Source organism: Octopus bimaculoides, chromosome 23 (genome assembly GCF_046866305.1).
Source record: "Octopus bimaculoides isolate indiv1 chromosome 23, ASM4686630v1, whole genome shotgun sequence".
Classification (NCBI taxonomy): Eukaryota; Metazoa; Mollusca; class Cephalopoda; order Octopoda; family Octopodidae; genus Octopus; species Octopus bimaculoides.
The window spans coordinates 38,551,606-38,575,656 of NC_142950.1; the positions used below are offsets into that span (position 1 = coordinate 38,551,606).

A 24,051-nucleotide genomic window follows, 5' to 3' on the forward strand; every position below is an offset into this window, starting at 1 on the left:
ATCATCCTGGGTCCTATATGCTAAGCTTGGCCTATATTACATGATTTAATGTTCTAAAAACTATTTTTCTTGAATAAGCACTGCTGAAATTTAGAGTGCACCTGAAATATGCTGTGGCAATCTGTGTGCAGCCTGCTGCTGCTTGTGGAACTCCAAAACGCACAAATGTGCATCTAGCATTCTTGCCTCTACTGCTGGATAAATTTCATATTTGTGTTATTTAACATACTACTGCTGTAAGAGATACTATCTCTGGATGAATATCATGGTTAATTTGGTTTTCTGTGATGTATTTACATTGATTATGATACACAGATGACTGTCTATTTGTTTCCTTTCTTCTAGCTCCTCCCTAGTTTTTAACCTTTTATTAATTTATGTTGATTTTTATCTGAATTTTCTCTTTTTAACATTCCTCTGTTTTATTTCTAAGGACATCCTCTTGGTATCAGATGTCTATTATAGAAAGGGCAATTACAAAATGGCTTTGAAATATTGTGAAAAGGCTTACGAATTTATTCCTCCTGACTTTATGTCCATTGAGAATTATATCAAACCAATTCTGTATGAAACCATAAAAATAGCAGTTGATGGCTTGCATATGACTTCATTTCCTGGTTATAAAACTAAACCTGACATTTATGATGAGTGTAAAGGTAAGTGGAATCTTGTTTTTTCAGTTTTTTTCAATTACTATGAACTTAATTCTGAATTTTTCATTGAAGGCTTGGCCCACACGGTCGAGAGTGGCTATAAGGGGAATCCAAGACAAGCTGTTATGGAGGTAGTGAGGCAGATAACCACAGTTAGGCTTCACACACGTGTGTGCATGCACGAAAGGCACCCATGCCAGTGGTACATATAAAATTGGTATTTTAAGTTAGAAGCTAAAGATGGTTGCTAGGTGTAAAAGACTAAACTAAAATATGTATATGTATATTTGTGTGTGTGTGTGTGTGTGCACACGTTTTCTTATTGATGTGTTTAATGTTGCTTTTAATTATTTATATTCATTTTCTGCAGGGCTAGAAAACTTCATTTTACTAAGTTTGCCTCTCTTATTCACCATTGGAAATGAAGCTGTGAAAAGAGGGGAAGATTTGTTCAGTGCATTTGCCTTTAATACTTTTTATATGTATTGGCCATATGCTATAAACTTTTTGGAGATATTTGACCTCAGGCAGCTTGATACTTCAGTATTCAAAATGGATGTTATGCAGAAACTCATTGTACTGTTTGTAAAACACAATTTTGACTTGAGAAAACTTGTACTCCATGATGGTGATACCTACTTACACTCATGTGTAAGACTGTCCTTGTATTATGGTGTGTAGAATTTAATTTATTCTTTTTTTTTTTGTTGATCTGATTGACACTTTAACTTTGCAATATTTTCTCTATTTTCTAACAGGAAAAGAAAAAAATGTTTTGACCTTACAAGACTTAGCTGTGATTTACATTAAAACTTGGAAGAATTAAAAAAAAATATTGCTAACAGTTTAACTTTCAATAATATTCAGACTGAAGTAATTTCTTATATTGAATAGAAATCCTACAGTTTAATCTACAGGGTATAGGGGTAGCTACAATGGAAGGTAATTTTAAATTGTAAAGCTTACCTTTTGTAGAGCTTTAACTGTGATTTATGCACAAGCAGTAGTGAAATAGTGGTGAAGGTTTGATTTTTTTTGAACTTGCAAACTTTTTGAGCCTTGATGCAAAATCCTTAGTTGTTCTGAGACTCTATTATAGGATAATTTCAAGATCTTTGTTCATGATACCTGGTAGGAAACTGGTTTGAATTATGTATGGACAAGGTCATTGTGCTGAAGGTGAAAGGGTTGTGCAGAGAACTTTAGTTACAAAAGATGGTGTGAATTGCTTGAGGCTGGTAGGTCAGGAAAGGAATTATTTCATGGAAAGTTCACATTTTTTTGTTTCTTTTTAATAATTCTTTTATATCCAGTTGTCCATGTTAACAATTCTGCATTTTGGTTATCTGCTATCTCTAATAACTAGAGGCAGACAAAACTCTGCTTTTCTCACAGACACAAGTAACCAACTTTGAACTTGGCACTCTATAATTTCACTTCACAAATTGTTTGCCTCAGAGTCACTGATATGTGCATCTTATATATTCCTCCCTGGACACATCATCAACAGCATTTAACATCCATTTTCCATGCTGGCATGGGTTAGACGGTTTGACTGGAACTGGTAAGCTGGAGAGCTGCATCAGGCTCCAGTCTGTTTCTGTTTGGTTTCTATGGCTGGATGTCCTTCCTAACACTGACCATTTCATAGAATCTACTGCATATCTTTCACATGTCACTGGAATGAATGCCTTTAATGTGTCACCAGCATGAATACCGTCTATGTGTCACCGGCACAGAACCACAGACCATATTAGTGGTTGGTGCTAAGTCCCAACTAGACCTAGAATGACATGGTGGAGCAGTGTAGTTGGCAGGGCCATTAGAGCAAAGAAACAGACCTGAAAGGACTGGCAGGGTTGTGGTAGCCAAATATTATTTCAGGTAGCTAGAAGGAATGCTAGTCAGCAGGTATATTTATCCAGAGAGAACTAGAAAGGAAGAAGTGAAACATGAGCTGTGACTGCAGATGACATGCAAAGGCTTGAAAGAAACAAAGCTGATATATGCTCTGCTGGACGTGCAATGTCAGTGTGCACATACAAGAGAGTTTAAATGTCTTAGAGAAAAATTGGGTATAAGTGGCATCAGATGTATGGTGCAAGAGAAATGACTGCTGGTATGGTCATGTGATGCATATGGACAAGGACAACTGTGTAAAGAAAAGTGTCAATCTCTAACTGTGGAGGGAACCTGTGGAAGAGGTTGCCTTAGGAAGACATGGGATGTTGTGGTGAAATATGATCTTGGGATGTTGTGTGAATTGGAGGCAATGACAAGTGAGTGAGACCTTTGGCAGTTTAGTGAAATTGTAGTTGTGGCCAGTGCCAGTTACATGTGAAAAGCTCCTGTGCTGGTGACATGTAAAGAGAACTCGTACCAGTGACATTCTTTTTTCACATTTGAGTCAATTCTTTTAAACTAAAACAAGATGAGGATAAATGTCCATCAAATGTAAATAATGTACATAATTCCTCATCTCTTAAATATAAAACTGTATTAGTCTCCCTTTGTCAACCATTTTATGGAGTTTACTGAGTGTTTTTTTACAGCACACACACACACACACACACACACATATATGCAATGGGCTTTTACTCAGTTTCCACTCACAAAGTACTGGTCAAACTGGAGCCATTATAGAAAATACTTGTCCAAATTTCTTTGAAGTTGAATCAAATAGAAAATCACAAATTTCTTAACCATCTCACAGACATACCTGATTATAGGAATAATTGTAATCTCTTCTGTAATTTAGGAGATTATTTATCTCTCATCTGCTTAATATTATGAAACTGAACCTAAATGCCAAATCTTATATGTGTCCTTGTTTGTTTGCAGGCTATTTTGATTTGCTTGAACTTATTATAAACTGCCGAACAATAACGAAAAATGAATTACATATAATTGACAACAATATGAGAACAGCCTTTGATTTACTTGGATTTTGTAGAGATAGTGAATTCCATGAACGAACACAGAATGTAAGTATTTCTTAGGCAACATTGCTGGCAACAGTAACAAGAGTTAGGGTTGTACACACATATCGTTTTCTCTTTATATATAATGTTTTGATGGAATGCATTATGTTTTGCATTCATGTTTTAATATTGAAAACAAAATAAAATGTGTTGATATACTTTTAACATACCCTGATCGTTGTTTATGGAGATCTGGGGTGCAGTCTTCTTTGTGATCATATGACATATGGCACCCATTGCATCTGTACAGCCACTAAGAAAAACAGTGGTCCCAAGACAGTACCCTGTGGAACACCGTCCACTATTTGTGTTTGCATTGAGGTGGCTTCACTACTGCCTGACTTCTATCTTTCAGAAAGTCATGTAAACGCTCTAAAAGTTTTCCAGCTATGCTGAGATCACGTAGTTTGTGGCATATCATACCATGATCCACTTTATCAATGTGTGGGTATCATCATCATCATCATCATCGTTTAACATCTGCTTTCCATGCTAGTATGGGTTGGACGATTTGACTGAGGACTGGTGAACCAGATGGCTACACCAGGCTCCAATCTGATTTGGCAGAGTTTCTACAGCCAGATGCCCTTCTTAACGCCAACCACTCTGAGAGTGTAGTAGGTGCTTTTATGTGCCACCGGCATGAAGGCCATTCAGGCGGTACTGGCAATGGCCATGCTCAAAATGGTGTATTTTATGTGCCACCTACACAAGAGCTAGTCCAGTGGCACTGGCAACGATCTCGCTCAAATGACTTTTCACGTGCCACCGGCACAAGTGCCAGGAGCGCGAAACTGCGGAACAAGTGCCAGGAAGGCTTCGCTGGTAACGATCACGCTCGAATGGTGGTGCCATCACGATTTCGCTTTTGCTTGCCCCAACAGGTCTTCGCAAGCAGAGCTTAGTGTCCAATGGAAGAAGGGTACGCATAAGTGGGCTGGCTACATCCCTGGCAGAGGCCTTGGATTTTGGGCTCACTTGGCTTGCTGGGTCTTCTCATGCACAGCACATTTCCAAAGGTCTCGGTCAGAAGTCATCGCCTTGGTGAGGCCCAATGTTCGGAGGTTGTGCTTCACCACCTCATTCCAAGTCTTCCTGGGCCTGCCTCTTCTACAGGTTCCCTCAACCGCTAGCGTGTGGCACTTTTTCACACAGCTATCCTCATCCATTCTCGCCACGTGACCATACCAGTGCAATTGTCTCTCTTGCACACCACAATTGATGCTTCTTAGGTCCACCTTTTCTCTCAAGGTACTTACACTCATCGGAGCATACTGGCTTCGTTCCTTGCCAGCTTACGCATGTCCTCAGCAGTCACGGCCCATGTTTCACTGCCATGTAGCATGACTGTTCGTACACATGCGTCCTACAGTCTACCTTTTACTCTGAGAGAGAGGCCCCTTGTCACCAGCAGAGGTAAGAGCTCTCTGAACTTTGCCCAGGCTATTCTTATTCTAGCAGCTACACTTTCAGCGCACCCTTGATAAAATTAAAGGTTACATTGTCATAAGGAGGTACATGTTGATGCATGGAAGATTCAATCAGAATTCCTTTTATAACTCTTGTATTCTTATTTGCACATCTGGCAACCCTGGTTGCATCGCATGGAATATGAAAAGAAGTTTTTTCAGCTTATCATTCTTGGATATGAGAAGAAAATTCACAACCTTCTCCTCTCAATAAACCACTATTGTCCATGAAAGTTGTTTTTTTATATATATTTACTACAGATTGCTTGACACTAATGTTCTTCCTACACCTTGATCCCTGGATCTAATACATGCACACACACACACGCACACACGCACGCGTGACTGTAATAATGCTCCAATTTATTTATTTTCTTAAATTTCAGATTCTGCTTCTGGCATTGATCCAAGGTAAGATTCCAGTTTCACATTTATTTTAACCTTTAATGAAGATGGCAAGTTTTCCACAAATCAAACATTTGAATGATGGTTTGGATAATTGCTTTTAGAAACTGGATAATATGTCTTGTAATTCACTAAAAGTTCAAGTGTGAAATTGTAATGGGGAATCTGCTTAAACAACCAGAAACAGACTCACATTACAAGATTGTCCCTTCCAAATGTTACAACTGAGGACTGAATAAATTTATGTGTGTTAGTGCATGCATTATGCCTGTATCTGTGTGTGTGCGTGCATGTATATATCATCATCATCATTGTTTAATGTCCGCTTTCCCTGCTGGCATGGGTTGGACGGTTTGACTGAGGACTGACTGGTGAGCCAGAGGTTCAATCTGATCTGGCAGAGTTTCTACAGCTGGACGCCCTTCCTAACGCCAACCACTCCGAGAGTGCAGTGGGTGCTTTTATGTGCCACTGGCATGAGGGCCAGTCAGGTGGTTCAGGCAACGACCCTGCTCAAAAGGTGTTTTTATGTGCTACCTGTACAGGAGCCAGTTCGGCAGCACTGGCAACGACCACGCTTGAATGTTATCTTTCATGTGCCACTGGCACATGTGCTGGTAAGGCTACGCTGGCAACAACTATGCTTGAATGGTGCTTTGCATGTGTCACCGGCACAGGAGCCAATCTGTGGCCCTGGCAATGATCACGCTCAGATGGTGCTTTTAACGTTCCACTGGCACGAGTGCCAATCAGGTAGCACTGTCATCAGCCACAGGTGTGAAGTTTTGATTTAGAAATTTTTCAACAGGTTATAAACAGTTAGTATTGCAATAACTGTCATTTCCACCCTGACAGATCTTGTGCATTCTCAAATTAAGAGGTCCCTAGTGAACCTCCAGTGAGATCCATGCTAGAAATGGTTAGGTTGAACTGTGAGTCCCCAAATGACTTTTGAAATTAATACAAAATAAACATTATTTATTCTAAGACCAGTTACAACCACCACTTACACAACCACTAGCATCAATACCCTCACCATGATTACATGCACTACTATTAACATGTGAAAAATGTGGAAAGACCATAGGTCTGTTAGGTAAGAGGTGGCTTATGGCCAAATGACATTATCACTGTGTATTGCTGTTTATGTCCATCTCTCTTTTATTTCAGTCCCCAGCAAGAAGAAAATTTTGATGAAATTTCCAAATCCAGTCTATCTTTATCTTGGTGATGGTGTCATAGAAAGAGATGAAGGAGGGCAGACAGAATCAGCAGGAATAACAAAAATGGCATCAGGAACAGCAGCAGATGGCAAAAAGGGAAAAGCAACAGCAGCAGATGGCAAAAAGGGAAAAGCAACAGCAGCAGGTGGCAAAAAAGGAAAAGCAACAGCAGCAGGTGGCAAAAAAGGAAAAGCAACAGCAGCAGATGGAAAAAAGAGAAAAGCAACAGCAGCAGATGGCAAAAAGAGAAAAGCAACAGCAGCAGATGGCAAAAAGGGAATAGCAACAGCAGCAGATGGCAAAAAGGGAATAGCAACAGCAGCAGATGGCAAAAAGGGAATAGCAACAGCAGCAGATGGCAAAAAGGGAATAGCAACAGCAGCAGATGGCAAAAAGGGAATAGCAACAGCAGCAGATGGCAAAAAAGGAATAGCAACAGCAGCAGATGGCAAAAAAGGAATAGCAACAGCAGCAGATGGCAAAAAGGGAATAGCAACAGCAGCAGATGGCAAAAAGGGAATAGCAACAGCAGCAGATGGCAAAAAGGGAATAGCAACAGCAGCAGATGGCAAAAAGGGAAAAGCAACAGCAGCAGATGGCAAAAAAGGAATAGCAACAGCTGCAGATGGCAAAAAAGGAATAGCAACAGCAGCAGGTGGCAAAAAAGGAAAAGCAACAGCAGCAGGTGGCAAAAAAGGAAAAGCAACAGCAGCAGATGGAAAAAAGAGAAAAGCAACAGCAGCAGATGGCAAAAAGAGAAAAGCAACAGCAGCAGATGGCAAAAAGGGAATAGCAACAGCAGCAGATGGCAAAAAGGGAATAGCAACAGCAGCAGATGGCAAAAAGGGAATAGCAACAGCAGCAGATGGCAAAAAGGGAATAGCAACAGCAGCAGATGGCAAAAAGGGAATAGCAACAGCAGCAGATGGCAAAAAAGGAATAGCAACAGCAGCAGATGGCAAAAAAGGAATAGCAACAGCAGCAGATGGCAAAAAGGGAATAGCAACAGCAGCAGATGGCAAAAAGGGAATAGCAACAGCAGCAGATGGCAAAAAGGGAATAGCAACAGCAGCAGATGGCAAAAAAGGAATAGCAACAGCTGCAGATGGCAAAAAGGGAAAAGCAACAGCAGCAGATGGCAAAAAGGGAATAGCAACAGCAGCAGATGGCAAAAAGGGAAAAGCAACAGCAGCAGATGGCGAAAAGGGAAAAGCAACAGCAGCAGATGGCGAAAAGGGAATAGCAACAGCAGCAGATGGCAAAAAAGGAATAGCAACAGCAGCAGATGGCAAAAAGGGAAAAGCAACAGCAGCAGATGGCGAAAAGGGAAAAGCAACAGCAGCAGATGGCGAAAAGGGAAAAGCAACAGCAGCAGATGGCAAAAAGGGAAAAGCAACAGCAGCAGATGGCAAAAAGGGAATAGCAACAGCAGCAGATGGCAAAACAGGAAAAGCAACAGCAGCAGATGGCAAAAAGGGAAAAGCAACAGCAGCAGATGGCAAAAAAGGAAAAGTAACAGCAGCAGATGGCAAAACAGGAAAAGCAACAGCAGCAGATGGCAAAAAGGGAAAAGCAACAGCAGCAGATGGCAAAAAGGGAAAAGCAACAGCAGCAGATGGCAAAGAGGGAAAAGCAACAGCAGCAGATGGCAAAAAAGGAAAAGTAACAGCAGCAGATGGCAATGGAGAATCAATGACAGCAGATGGCAAAATGCAAATACCAACTACAATATCTAGCATTGGAGTAGCAACAACAACAGCTGTCAACAGTAAAGCAACAACAACTCGAAAAAGAAGAAAAAGACGCCGTCCAGCAGTTAAGAAGGTAACTGGCGAATGGTCAAGTGGTAAAGGAAAAAAAGTTCACAAAGAAATAGTAACAGAAGCAGGAAGTGTAGCAGCTGGTGATGGAGGAAGAGTAACATGTGAGAAAAATAAGATAATTTTCTAGAAGTGCATCAGTAAATGAAGTCACTGATTGTCTTTTGGAAATGTGAAAGTGGTCCTATGATATATGTATCAGTGTGTGTGTATATGTATGATGAAAATGACATTAAGACAAAGTGGAAATGTATAATTATTAAGTTTAATACCCAATAAATATGGAAGTGTTTTCAGCATTTTGATATAAGCGTGTTTTCAGAGAAGATGGGTAGACACAAGAAAGAAGTGTTAAGAAAAGAAATAAAAAACTGAGTGTGACAAAAATCTAAAAATATTTGTTGTTCTGACAAGTCATGTTGAATATGGCAGAGTCTGAACTGACCAAAAACGACCGAGAAGAAACGAGGTTTCAAACATACAAGGAAGATAATTGTGTGTAAATTATATATATTTATATGTATGTGTGGTTGTGGTGGTGTATTTGTGTGCTGTTATTAATGAGTGGTTATATGTTTGTATATATATATATATATATATATATATATATACACATATATATATATATACACTCATGCATGTACATAGACATACACACATCCATGTCTATCTCTTGATGTGTGTGTATTTTGATTATATTTGTGGAAACTTGAATTTAATCCAAATTCCTTAAATATACTTATCAAATCTTTCTGACTCTATCCGTGATGTGGCTGTTCATATTGTTCGAGACTGCTGAGATATTCTCTCTCTAGAGAGGAGGCTGCTTTTCGAGGTTGTTAAAGATAAACAATCCCCTGATGCCAGTCATTTCAGCCCTGTCATCAATTTTCCATGGAAGCATCAAACATTGAATAGCTCTACTTCTTTGACTCAATATGATTGATTGCTTTATAGTGACTTCCTCACTTTTATTATTGCAATATTGAGATTGCTGATTGTAGTAAAATATTTCCCAAGGTCTGGGACTTTCTGTAGGAGTTCAATTAAAATGGGTAAAAATGCTTAATATTCAATTAGATAAATTTGTGGATGGTCTTGTTTGCAATGGTATAATACCATTTAGTGGAGGCACAATGGCCCAGTGGTTAGGTCAGCAGATTTGTGGTTGTAGGATTGCGGTTTCGAGTGTTTATTGAGCAAAAACACCTAAAGCACCATGAGGCTCTGGCAGGGGGTGAACCCTCTTTCTCTCACTCTTTCTTCCTGTTTCTGTTCTACCTGTATTTCAAAGGGGCCAGCCTTGTCACACTCTATGTCACGCTGAATCTCCCTGAGAACTACGTTATGGGTACACACGTCTGTGGAATGCTCAGCCACTTGCACATTAATTTCACGAGCAGGCTGTTCTGTTGATTGGATCAACTGGAACCCTCGTCATCGTAACTGATAGAGTGCTACCTGTATATATATACGTGTGTGTGTGGACTGGTCAACAACATAGGAAATAGATTAAAGGGGCGTCATACCTACCAAGCTGTGATTCCAGGTGGATGTATGTACACCTGTGCTTCACCCACAGTGAAGCAGTCTTTTAAGGTGAACATGCATGCCAAGTGGAACAAACAGTTGATTAATGGTGACAAGGAACTGATAAAGGCTGGGAACTTTAAACACCCTGACCTTAAGACTGTTTGCCAGTGGCTGAAATACCGAGTGAACTTGTGATGAAACCATTTTTGAACTGCGGGATCTCAAATGTCATGGATGGTATGGAAGACAATGAGCTATATATATAATGATGTCGTCTGTGCAAGAAATGTTATCCCCAGTGTTTCATCAATTAATGAAGATCAGACAAGTGAAGATGACGATCAGAGTGTATATGATGAGACCACCACAACTGAGGAGTTTTACCAGTTATTTGGTGAAAGTGACGGTTAGTATAACTCGATTCTTCTTTTATTCTTCTGGTTTTTGTCACACTCTTTCATACACTTCCTCACAATTTAAAACAGTTTATTGTATTTGTTTTTTCCAATCATAACACGTATGAATGACTGCATGGTTTTGTATGTCCGTTGCTTCAAAAATGAAAGCATAAATGAAAAAGTAAAAGGAAAGTATCGAAGCAACTGAGTCTCAAAACAATAAACAAGTCAAGTAATGTTATGAAGGAGAAACATTTTACATTTTAAACAACAGTTTCTAAAATGCTTGGACTTAATGGGGATAACAGTTGTTGGAAGTCATCTTCAGCTTACTGAACTCTTGGTTACTGAACAACTATGTCAGTGCGATACCTAATTGAACTTTGCTCTCCAATGTCAAAACAGTCACTGCAACTTATAAAATTCCCGTTTTGAATCTTGTAAGTTGGGTGGGGGTGGGGGTGTTTTATAGTGAAGTATATACAGTAGTCACTCCATGAATTCTTCTGATGGGTAATTCCATGTCCTCTTCACTGGATGGTAAATTGTCTGGTGTATCTATTAATAATGAGAAGAAGAGTATGGAGACTTGTACATCCACGAAATTTATTTTATGGTTACATACAACATATTACAATGACCTACACGTGTTTCCGCTGTTGCAGCTACTCACTTTTGCAAATGCGACCTTGCAATATTGTCAGTGCAGTTTCATCAGGGTCCATCCATTTGGTCTTTCTCAAAGTGGTTAGAAAGAAAGTCCTTGTTTATACAGTTTATATTTAGTAAATATTTTCACCATGGTAATACAGGTAATACTGTGGACTAAATGTTTAACTTTGTCTTTGAATCTAGTTTATTTGAATGTGGTATTTGCAAAGATAAGTTTCTAGATTACTCATGAAATAGTCATAAATTCAAACCTTACTCATGAGTTCAAATTTGATCAGGTTGCATGGTTATCAACAGGTAGAATTACTAAATTGTAATACTAATTATTCTAAAAACCATAAAAAATAAATTTTTGGCTTTGATTTAATGATATCTTTGTTTTATTTTCAGTGAGTCTGGTATTGTTAATGTACTTCTGAAACTTTATGAGTCTGACAGTTGTTTAGATTCATGTTTCATTGAGAAAAATGGCAAATATCAACCATGTGAAGAGTTTCTGAACAATTCTCTTCCATCAACATTAATTGAACGATTGAAAGCTCTGAATTTATTGCCAGATATTTTACCAACAGAAAAAGTCAAGAAGCAAAAGTGTCGAAAGAAAAATTCCAAAATTTCAAATTCTAAACGAGAGGCTTTTGAAGAAATTAAAGAAAAGTCCCTCAGTTAAATGTCAGCCTGAAATTTCAGAAATTGAGACAAAACCAAAGAAGGAAAAGAATCAGGAAGACAATTCTTTGAAATCTGTTCCAGAAAGTTTAGAGAGTGAAATGAAGGCTAAAATAGAATCTTTAACTGAATATAAATTTGAAGAAATGAATCCATTTAGCATGATAATCAAAAAGAGAAGAGAAACTGTTTCTGAAAGAATTACAGAGCCAGATCTATAAGTTGACATATGTATGGATTTTAATCCAGAATTAATTAAAGACTGTGAACAGACAGACTCTGAGAAGGAGGAGGATGATGATGATGACGACAATCGAAATGAAGATTTGTTCAAAGAGAATTCATTTGAAAATTTGAATTGGAAAGTCATTTGTACACAAGATGTTTGGACTACTTTAAAGTGCAGAGATTTAACAGATGAAACACGCAGACAAACTATTTTAGCCATCAAAAAGTTAGCTTCTGGCTCCAAGAGTAGACGTGTGAGGAAACTGAAAGATATTCCCAACAGTTTAAAACTGTACACATTTCACCTATCACATAATTCACGCATCATTTGGCAATTGACTATTAATTATCTACCAGGTAGGAAGATTTACCTCTTTACATGTTTTTCAAAATTTCTTTTTGATTTATTTTTAATCATTAACTCATAAAAGTGGCTGAAATTTCAAAATGTTGAGCCAGTGACCATCAGTTGAATTGCAATTCTGTTCTGACCATAGTGTTAGTATTTGGAGTTAACTTAAAATATTCTACTTTCTACTGTCCTAGGGAAATAAAATAGCAGGTGGTGGGCTGGTCATCTCCATCAAATATTTGGTTGGCAGATAGATTCATTTTTGTTTTTTGACATGCCATTATCATACATCTGAAAAGAGTTAGAATTTATTCAGATTTCAAAAATGATAAACAAAGGTTGGAGAAGAAGAATAAAATCACAAAAACACCATGATAGAATATTTTCCATGTTAATTCAAATAACATTGGAAAGGTTTAAAACAAAAACAAAACAAAAACAAAACAAAGCAAATCTCTGTAAACCTGGTTGTAGTTGTTCAGGTTCAATTCCCCTTTATTTAACGTCCAGTTTTCCATACCTTCATGGGTCAGATGTGGTTTATCGAACCAGATGCCTTTCCTGTCACCAACTTGTTTCCATGCTGGCTAATATTACTCCATGGCCAAATGTGTGTTTTCACAGAATATTGGAAAAGAAAACCTTTCATTTAAAACAATCACACAGTGTCAAGACAAGGAGACGTACACAAGTTCACCTTGGTGGAATTTGAATTCAGAATGTAAAGAGTCAGAAGAAATACCACTAAGCATTTTGTTTGATGTCTCTTTTACTTGTTTCAGTCATTTGACTGCGGCCATGTTGGAGCACCAACTTTAGTCGAGCAAATCGACCCCAGGACTTATTCTTTGTAAGCCTAGTATTTATTTTTATCGGCCTCTTTTTCCAAACCACTAGGTTACAGGGACGTAAACACACCAGCATCGGTTGTCAAGCAATGTTGGGGGGGGGGGGGGACAAACACACACACACATACATATATATGTACATATATACGATGGGCTTCTTTCAGTTTCTGTCTACGAAATCCACTCACAAGGCTTTGGTCGGCCCAAGGCTATAGTAGAAGACACTTGCCCATGGTGCCACGCAGTAGGACTGAACCCGGAACCATGTGGTTCGTAAGCAAGCTACTTACCACACAGCTACTCCTACGCCTATGTGCTAACAATTCTACCATCTTGCCACCTCTACTTAATGGAATCAGGAAGCATCTGAGCAATTGAAAGAATAGACTTCGTTATTATCAAAGCTCTTCTCCAGGTAACAATTTCTAGTTATTGTGGATAATTTTTAGTTCAGAACTTTCCTTGCAGTTGTTTTGTTACTAGAAAGAGGGCATTGATTGTAGTCTGATCTGCTACAAGCTCAAACTGCATCTTAATCTCAGTTGATACTTCTTTTAATGAATTGTTCTATCACCTTTGCTGTTTCTTTCATAATTTTATTCCATCAGCTTGATATCTCTGTAGTTGTTTCTACTTTGTGGCAACTGATGTTACTGTTACACCAGGCTTTGGCTATGATAATTCCTTGTACCACCTGTCTGACTATGTGAATAATGTCAATGGCTACTCCAGCATTTATTTTCAGCATTTCATTCATTATCCATGATGGTCCAGCCACTTCCCTTGCATTCCTTTTATTCATCCACTTTCTCCCTCCACTGTTTCTAGGAGGGTTGCTAATGGTAAAGTCCTCAGGCACTTTCTCTATAGGGTTTTGCCAGAAGCAACCATCATTACACTTTTTGGCTGGGTTCCCTGCACAACCAACTGAGACTATGGATACTATACAGTTATCTCATTCTTGGTCTACCTTTACCCCTGCATCTCCTGACAGTTGTCTCAGCTTAAAGAATCTCTCCTACAATTCTTTTCTGTAGCATTTTAATCTCTGTTGTACTGGAGCTGTGACCTCTCGCAGTATACAAGTAGTTGCTTGACCTGGAGAGACTCCCTCGTCTCCAAGCTACAAACCCTGTCAAGTAATGTTCCTTCAGAAGAATCCCCGTTCCTTCACTGTGGCTTCTGCAGTCTACATCAACACCAGAATTTTATTCAGAGTTACGACTTTCCCATTCAGTATTTCCTTCATGCAAAATGGAATTCAGAGTGACTTTGCTCTTGTCACTTATGTTACTCTATTATGCTGCTAAGGGTACTCAGAATGTGGTGCTAGGAAGTGGGGCATGATTTATCCATCTATCAGTTTGTCTCTCTATTTATATATCAGTCTTAGAGTATATGCATATGTGCATGTGTGTATCTAGATATCATTTTTGTATGCATGTGTGTGTGTCTGTAAACATAAAATGTCAGGAAGTATGGGAGGTGAATTACGGTTGTTTTGCAGTCTTTTTCATGTATTGGATTACTTTGTGGTCTGTTAGTTGAGTCTGCTAGAAGAGCTTTATGTGATAGCCACATGATTCTATGAATTTATATGTATTTATATCTATATTTTATCTCTTGTTTTTTTGTTTTTTTTTAAGAACTGGAGCAGTATTCAGAGGTGCTTTGTATCTGGAAAGTGGTTTTTAATTTAAACAAGCTGAACTTTAAATATTCAATAATAAAAAGATGTTCAGAAAATAAATTTCCTTGAAAACTTCAATTTATAAAAAATCTCACTTGCTTAGTAAATATTTCTTTCAGTAATTTATCGTAGTTGTTTGCAAATATCGAAATTAAAACTTGAAATGAAAACATTAAAATAGAGAGTGAGAAGTTTCACAAATGAAAACGGAAAATTTCGCTGTTGCTATGTCAATATTGGAAGTTGACATTGAAGAACCTTTTTAAAGAAGTGAATTATAAATATAAAGCAATATTTTTTATTTTTACTAAAAAACATTAACTGATGACCCTATTATGTATCCGAGTTCAAATTATTCATGCATTCCAAGTGTGGAACTAATTCGCACTGCTGTTTTCATATGGAAAGCAAATACACACACACAGGTCTATTTTATATATAAGATATATATATATATATATATATATATATATATATATATATATATATATATATATATATATATATCAGAACTGAAATCATGCTAAGATCAATTTTCTTTCCGCCCTCTCAGGGTTGATAAAATAAAGTACCACTCAAGTGCTGGGGCAGATGAAATCAATCGACTCCACACAAATTTGGAGGCCTGGACACCACTCAACAACCTGCTGTCAGTGAAGTTTGTGACTTGTCTTCTCTTGCAAATCTTGTGTTTTCACTCTTTCATGATATCATTTGCTCCTTTCTCAAATTATTTCCTTTTGGAAAGGCAACAAATAATAATAATAATAATAATAAATGCCCGGATGCAGTACCAGGCAGTGGCTCTCATGACTTCTGATCTTAATTGATTGGAAGTGTTATCATGTACATTGTCTAGTCTTGGTATAAGAGATGGGCTATAGCAAATATTGTGCTTAATACCACAGATTTGCTTGTCAGTTGTTTGACCTTAACCAGATGAGCATGTCCCTTGGCATCTCTGATCACGAGCAGAAGTAGTGGGTGGGGGAGCATCATAGCCATGTGTTGAGAGGAATTCTTTGGGGTTTGAATAATTCACCTTTGGAAACATAGGTGTTTTATTCAACATCCTTAAACAAACCTTATTCAGGGACCTTTTGAGTGGGATGGGCTACTCGACGTGAAGAAAATGCTAACTGGGCCCCACCTACAAGGTGTTTATCTTGATATAAGATCACTGTGTCACGTACATATGGTTGTGATGCATGTGCCTGGTGTACCCTTATCAGACGGGTAGTCATGATGGGTATATTGGGCTTCGTATATTTGTACCCCAGTGTCACTTTGATGGCATGCACTGCTCTCTCACTCAATAATAATAATAATAATAAGAAGAAGAAATAAAAGTAGTGGCAATGATAGAGATATCATAAATGGGTTTTGTGAGTGGGTGTATATGGGAGAGAGAGGAGAAATGGAAGAAAATTAGTTAGGGGTAAATGAGTAAAATAAGAATAAAAATAAAGTAAAGGTAATGATAGAGATATGTCAGTATTGCATGAGGCAGGGTGTGAGAGGTCAAATGTTAAAGTTTCAGTCAAGTGGGGGTTACAAAGGACAATATTATAGTGGTTAGTACAGATATTTCAAACGGCTGCAAGATTTCAAAATTCACCTGACCCTAATTAAATTATTCTAAATGCCTTCAGATACTCGTTCTGCTTTGGTTTTTTAAATTTTTCCTCTAATATAATATGATATGATATAATATAATATAATGTGATGTAATATAATATATTTTATATCAGGGGCGAAGGGTCTATGTATGCGCTGCATGCCTTACTATTTTCCCACGATAAATAATTTTTTGTGTAATATAGAATTGATTATTGATAATTTTCACTAGATTCATTGTAGTCATATTTACTTTCATTTCGCATTCCTTCATTTCTTAGTACAAATTGTAAACAATCGATATCGTTTAACAAGTGTAAGTAGTGAAAGCTCCTGTTTGCTTTGCGAGAAAAGAAAAGTTGTGAATTAATTGCTTTCCTGTTCTTTTGTGGAGAGAGCGTCAACAAGAAAGACAAAAGAAACGAGTGGTCAACAGAGAGAAAGGTGAATGTTTCTGCTTGCTTACAGTAAGAGCAATGGCATTTTATTATTCTCTTCGAGAATGGAGCGTCAAAAAGAAAGATAAAATAAACGGGTGAGTGATCAATAAAAAAAAAAGGCAAAGAAAAGCAAATTTTTTACTGTTTGCTTTCAGTCATCGTAAGTGCAGTGGTGTTAATTTTCTTTGAGAAAAGAGGGACAAAACCAAAAATGAGTGAGTGGTCAAGAAAGAGAAAGTAGATATTTTACTGCTTGCCTTCCGGCCGTGTTAAGCCAGCAGACGCGTTGTCAACTTTTTTCTCTCTCATGAAAGCATTACTGTTTTTACAGCAGAGGTCAAAAACTTGCCTTTTCAGAGGACTTTCCTGACGCTTTCCTCATAGTCGGAGAGATTTCGACGAGAAATGCATCTTAGGTCAATTTGCAAGTTTGTACGGTTATTCGGTACCGAAAAGTACACATTTTATCTTTTATTTTCTGTTTCAGTCAGATTGTGGCCATGCTGGGGCACGACCTTAAATCATTTTTAGTCTTATGAATCTACCCCAGTACCTTTTTTAAAGCTAAGTTATGGGAATGTAAACACACCAACGCCGGTTGTCAAACGTTGGTGAAGGACAGACATACGCGCGCATGCGCAAACACGCACACACACATATATATGCAACGGGTTTTTTTCAGTTTCCCTGTACCAAGTCCACTTACAAGGTTTTAGTCGGCCCAAGGCTATAGTAGAAGACACTGGAACGATGTGGCTGGGAAGCAAGCTTCTTACAAAACACCCACACACTTGCTTTCTAAAAAGATTTAAACAATAGAGAGAATATTTTTGATCTCTTCTTAAGACCTGAATTCAGTCATGTGACCCCAGAGTTTTTTTGTTTTTTTTTTGACTATTTAAAAAACAAGAGCGAAATGAAGAAACCGGCAATTTGGGTGTGTGTGTGTGTGATTAAAAAGTAAAGTTTTCATCCATTGGTTCATGTCAACGCTTTAAAATCTATTTTTAAATATTTAAAGTTATTTAAGAAAGGTTACGTAAAAAAGTAAACCAGCACCTAAATTATGTATTAACATAAAGCTTCGAGTCATATTGAAAGATTTTAACCCAGTAGAATTCCTCATGCTTTCAATCACCCTCTGGATGGCAAAAGGGTCAATTAGTTCAGTTTTCTCTCTACTTTTCCCAACTTTGAAACAGATAAGAAGAATATTATTATTCTTGGAAAAGAGAAACCAATGCTTAAACTGAAAATCAAAACCGAAGTGGGCAGCAAAGAATGTCATCGTTTTGATTGAAAGTATTATGAACGAGATGACCCATTCTGAACAATTTTTTCTGTTTCCCATGTCTGTTAGTTTATCAGTATAAGAACATTTTCTCAGCTTTGAAGTGATATTGAAAACGAATATCACTTTCAAGCGATATCCAAAACAAAATCATTTAAATGTAAAGCTGTTACAAGAGAAGCTGTAAATTAAGCCAATGATCGAAAAAACAGCATTTGTTGCTGTTATGTTTATAGGAAAGTTGGTTATACATCATTAGATGTATATCTGACTTTCCTATATAAAATTAAGAATATATAACGGAACGCTGAACTCCAGACTCAACTTAAACAACATTTATTCAGGTGGTAAATATATACATCTTTAGCTCTTGTTTGTTGTTACAGCTTCTGTGTGTGTGAGCATTGTTGTTGGGACGTTTGGTATGTAGAAGATGTAAGCGAGCTGTCGAGCGTAAGTTCGAAAGATGGAGAGAAACAGCTAAACACGTAAAGAGACTCTCCAGAGTTGGAATGTTGGAGACACTGCTTGACACGTCCATGCTCATGGCCGGCCGACCGAGAAAGAGATAGAATAGAAGCGGGAACGCTTGCTTCTTGAATTCCACGCATGCGTGAGACTACGCATGCGCACGGCGTTACTACATGTTTGATGAGACTACAGACGTTCGAATGAAATCTTAACTGTCACACGTTTTGCGATTTGTTAATGAGAAGAAAAGGTTTCAGTAGGAGTATTTCCGTTTCAAAGTTTTTCACTGGTAATTAATAGACAAAAAGCACTTTTTATTCGATAGTAATTTTTTTTTTAAAGGCTTCCAGATGATTTCTATAAAAAAAATCGGACAACTGCATGATTTTTGGTAGAATTTCAAGGAATTTTATCGATTTATTTTGAATATACTAGTTAAGCAGTAGTAGGTGTGGCACATGACCCCATGCGTGGTGGATTGGTGCGGAACTGAAGGTGCTGCTAATACTTAAAAAGGATTGCACAAAAAGAAAAAAAAAAGAAAATAATCACTTATTGAAACGTACTAATCAAATTTGACAGCGCTTATATCAAGGGACAATGTCAAAAATATTTTGCGCACTAATCATAGGATTCCTGTATATATTTTGGAAATGTTTGTATGGACGTTTCTTGTGTCTTACTGCTTCAAAACGGTGCATCGTAGAGGAAAACAAAGCATATAATACTACCCTTTCACTGAAAACGGAGGTGGGTGGAACACGCAGAAATCATCCCCCATCTCAGTGTGGGGGTTGGGGGTGGACTGCATGGTCAATATAAAGTCTGAGACCCGTTAACGAAAACAAAAAGATACCAGCCTGCTATGTGTTAAAAACTGTGTAGAAAACTAATATGAAAAAGAAAAGAAAAAAAAAAGAATTGCGGGTGAGAGGAGTTTCGGAAAATTCACAAGATCCGATTTTCTCCTCATAACTTTTACGAAAATGGATATGTATATTTGATAAATTTTTATAGAAATAGCGTTCAAATGGCACAAATTACGAATATAAGACATTTCTGGGGAAATTTTTTCCGAAGGGGTGGAGGGAGGACAGTCGGAAAGTGCACACGATCCGTTTTTCTTTTTTTTTTCTCTCATAACTATCAGGATCTAGTTAAGCGCCCGGTCACCAAAACGGTTCTATCCCCACCCCCGCGTTTTCAAAATTTTTAATTCCACCCCAACCCCGAATTTTTTACTTTTAACTTTTTTCGAACTTCTATTTTCAGTCTACGTGGGAAAATACGAGGATTAATAATAAGGGGGAAGAAAAACATTTTAATTTCAAATTTTGGCACTGTCATGGTATTAGCTGTCAGAAATGAAAGAAAAATCTGACAAGGAACATTACTGCTGGTTTGAGTTGATTCTTTGGCTACTGACTGGCCGGAGCTATCTGTCTGTCTGTCTGCCTGACTGGCCGGAGCTATCTGTCTGTCTGTCTGCCTGACTGGCCGGAGCTATCTGTCTGTTGGTCTGTCTGTCTGCCTGACTGGCCAGAGCTATCTGTCTGTCTGTCTGCCTGACTGGCCGGAGCTATGTCTGTCGGGACGAGATAACGAGTAGGGTGGCCACTCTCTCCCGGCAATGGTCCGAGAGGAAGCTGACCCTAAAAGGTCGGGCGGAGGTAGCGAACGCGTACATCGCGTCCGTCATCGAATACCGCCTGACCGTCGTGCCTTGTCCCGATCGCGCCATCACCGAAATGGAGCGTATCCTCTTCCGCTTTTTGTGGAAAGGAAGCGTTCCGATGGTGAGGCGATCCGTTTGTTGCCAACACCCGCTGAAAGGAGGACTGGGCATGCCGCGGTTGATGATGCGCAGACATGCGCTGAGACTGCGACATCTCCGGCTCTACGTAGACGACGGTGAGCAGGTGTGGTCGCCGTTTGTGCGACGCGCTTTCCCGCAGCTCGTCTCCATGACCGAGCTGCAGTCGTGGATCAAAAAGAGGCCGAGGAATGGCGAATGGCACCGTGAGTGTCGCGTTGCTCTGCAACAACTTTGTCGACCTTGAGCGGCTGCATCACAACGAAGTCATTCTATAGGGGATTAGTGGAGGGCAGGTACGACGACGATCTCGGGGCGAACCTGGGCGTCGACGAGGAATACCTGACCCGCCTGTTCATGACAACTTTCGGGCCGGGACCTATGGACAACTTCCAGAGATCCCTGGCCTGGCAGTGCTACCGAGAAGCGCTACCCGTTCGGGATAAGCTCTATAGACACGGCTCGCGAAATGCGGGGCCGACCTGCCCGAGATGCGGTCAGAGCGACGAAACCGTTCTGCACGCACTCGTGCAGTGTCCAACCATTTCGGAGCTGTGGGCTTATGTCGAACGACTGCTGTCGCGTGTGAGCGAGTCGGTTTATCAACCGAGTCTATCGTCAATATCGTCACGCCTCCTTCCTTTAAACGGGAAGGAAGAGCTGTATTTATCGTACTTGTGGCTATGGCGAAAGAATGCATCTGGTGGACGCGTCTGAAAGGATTAGAGAGAAACACTTTCCTCTGGTCAATCTCTCATCAACTTTTTCAAGTATCACTTGAAAAGGAAGGTGAGAGTAGAGAGGCAAGTGTTGTCTAGCAAATGTTTCGAAAAAAGATGGATACATGTAGCAAGAATGGCACGTATAAATGACGAAGCCACCTTGACCATGATTCTATAAAACGTTTTAAAATTTTGTAAACAGAGAGTTACTTACGTTTCTTGCATAAATAAAAGAAATTTTATTTAACAAATTGTGACACTAAGGACCGAGGTTACCGTGGTCTTTTCGTAGGTTTTTCTTTCCACGGATAACCTCCCCATTTATTGGGAATTTTCTGTATTATTTCGTATTTTTTATAAATACCCCAAACGTTTTACGATGTTTTTTTTTTCTCTCTGCTTTGTTTTCGCCCCCCTCGAAAAGAAAAACTCTACATTTGTATTTTGTCCCTTCTATGTTGAGCCCTGTGTGGCTAATAAAGAAACATATCTATCACTCGTTCACCTTCGCTTGTTTCCGTAGAATTTAAACAAATGAACTTCAGTTTAAAGTTTATAAATAAATATATTTCATTCCATGTTCAGTTTAAACTTTATAAATAAATATATTTTTGCATTATTCATTATTGTTTTTAAAAACAAATCACATGCACCCATCAGCCCCACCACCGCGCGTAATTCAAAGTTGTTTACTTTGATTGTTTACTTTGAATTGAACACGTGCGAAAAAATTAGTTGAAGGTTTTTCACTTTCGGATTTTCACTTTGACTTCTGTATATCCCAGTGTAAATGGAATTAATCTCCGCGATATTGCCATCGTTACAACAGCAGATAGTATTAATTGGCTTATGAGACATGGACTTTTAAATACCCCGAAAATATTCCCCTCGTGTGGAGCTTAGCATGATGGAAGGAGCCAAAACAAAGATGCTTTTTGGTGGCAGTGGAAGACCGGTCTGCAGACACTCTTTTAGAAATTATACAAGAGCGTACATTGCCCGGTACGACTATAATTTCTCACCTCTGGCGTTCATATAATACGCTCAATCAGCTAGGATATACACATTTGACTGGAAATCATTCCATAACCATTTGTTGATCCGGTAACATTTGCTACAACCAACCACATAGAATGCTTATGGAAGCATGTAAAGAATCGCAACAAAAGAGAAAATGGAACAGCCCGAAATTTACTTCAGTCGCATCTCATTGAATTCATGTGGCGTTATGAATTTAAGGACGAAATCTTCGGTAAGAACAAATTCGACACTTATATCCATACGTTTGAAACTTTACAGAGTATAAGGGTATCTACGGAGCAGAAGTATCACATTTATTTTTAAACTTCAAACTTCATTTGTTTTCTATTTTGATAAATTCTCTCTGTTGAAAATTATATTTTTATATTTTAAATAATTTGCAATTTCAGAAAATATATATCTTAAATTCTCTCTTACGTGGTGTGTGTGTGTGTGTATATAATTTCTCTTATCTGGTGTATACATATATATAGATAGATGTGTTCGGATTTGTGTGTATGTGGCCGTATGTATCATCTCCATCATTTAACGTTCGTTTTCCATGCTGGCATGGGTTGGATGGTTTGACATGGAGCTGACTAACTGGGGAGCTGTGTCAACTCCAATTGCCTGTTATGAGATGGCTTCCACAGCCTGATGTCCTTTCTAACACCAACTATTTTACGGGGTGTGCTGGGTGATTTTTACATGCCACCAGCATTTACATAGCACTGGCATGAGTACATTTTATGTAGCATTGGCTTGTATGTATAGAAGACAGCAAGTTTACTTAGCTTGGTGCATCTTCTCAAGTACAGCAAATCGCCCAGCATCCAGGAGTCTCTGTCTCACAACTTTGTCCCCCATCTTCCTGGGTCTACCCTTATCACAGGTTTCCTCCATAATTGGAGCTTGACACTTCTTTGTGCAGCTGTCCTCGTCTACATGTATCATATGACCATACAGTCTTCTTTCTTGCACACCACATCTGATGCCTCCTCTTCTGCCCAATCTTTCTCTTAAATCATTTATACTCTGTCATACATGCATCCAGCAGAGCATGTTGACTTCATTTCTTTCAAGCCTTTGCATTTCCTCCATAGTCACAGTCTATGTTTCACTGCTATGTAGCATAGCTGTCCGTATACGGGCATCATACAGTCTGCCTGTCACTCTGATACACACATCTGTATTGTCATTAATATTCTAAATGTAGTGAGGTGGCAAGCTAGCAGAATTATTAACACAGTTGGGCAAAATGCTCAGTGGCATTTCATCCCTCCTTACTTTCTGAGTTTAGATTCCATTGAGGTCAACTTTGCCTTTCAGAGTCAATGAAATAAGAACCAGTTGAGCTGTGAGGTTGATGTAATCAATTAAATCCCACTCCCCTGATATTGCTGGCCTTGTTACCAAAATTTGAGACCAATATTCTAAATACAGTCGTCATGCTTTAATGTCTATTCTCCACCCTGACATTGTATGCATCTGTATTATCATTTAATATTCTGAATACGATAGAAATGGGAGAAAGAAATGAAAATATAATTAAGAATAAATTTTATTAAATTAATAAAATCCAGGAAGTGTAAGTGTAGTGAGAAGCAACGATCCGTTTTAGACACAATAGAAACTATCTTTCTTTTAATGACAATTAATTAACACAAATTAGCACAAACTCTTTTGATTCTAATTGACAACATTTTTCTTTTCTTTTTTCTGGGTGTCAGTTGCTC

The 24,051-nt window shown here is 38.5% G+C and overlaps 1 protein-coding gene across 4 annotated transcripts in view; it reads left to right on the top strand.

The window, feature by feature from the left end:
- Positions 1-15,274, top strand: part of LOC106883348 (uncharacterized) — a 33,882-nt gene extending 18,608 nt beyond the window's left edge. For all 4 annotated transcript variants that reach the window (XM_089340225.1, XM_089340228.1, XM_089340227.1 and 1 more), the window contains exons 12-18: positions 434-656; positions 1,024-1,326; positions 3,495-3,637; positions 5,490-5,514; positions 6,679-10,490; positions 11,545-12,408; positions 14,898-15,274. In XM_089340225.1, coding sequence (XP_089196351.1) covers positions 434-656; positions 1,024-1,326; positions 3,495-3,637; positions 5,490-5,514; positions 6,679-8,681 — 2,697 coding nt within the window. In that variant the 3' untranslated portion in view covers positions 8,682-10,490; positions 11,545-12,408; positions 14,898-15,274. The remainder of the gene's footprint in view (positions 1-433; positions 657-1,023; positions 1,327-3,494; positions 3,638-5,489; positions 5,515-6,678; positions 10,491-11,544; positions 12,409-14,897) is intronic.
- Positions 15,275-24,051: the final 8,777 nt, after the last annotated feature.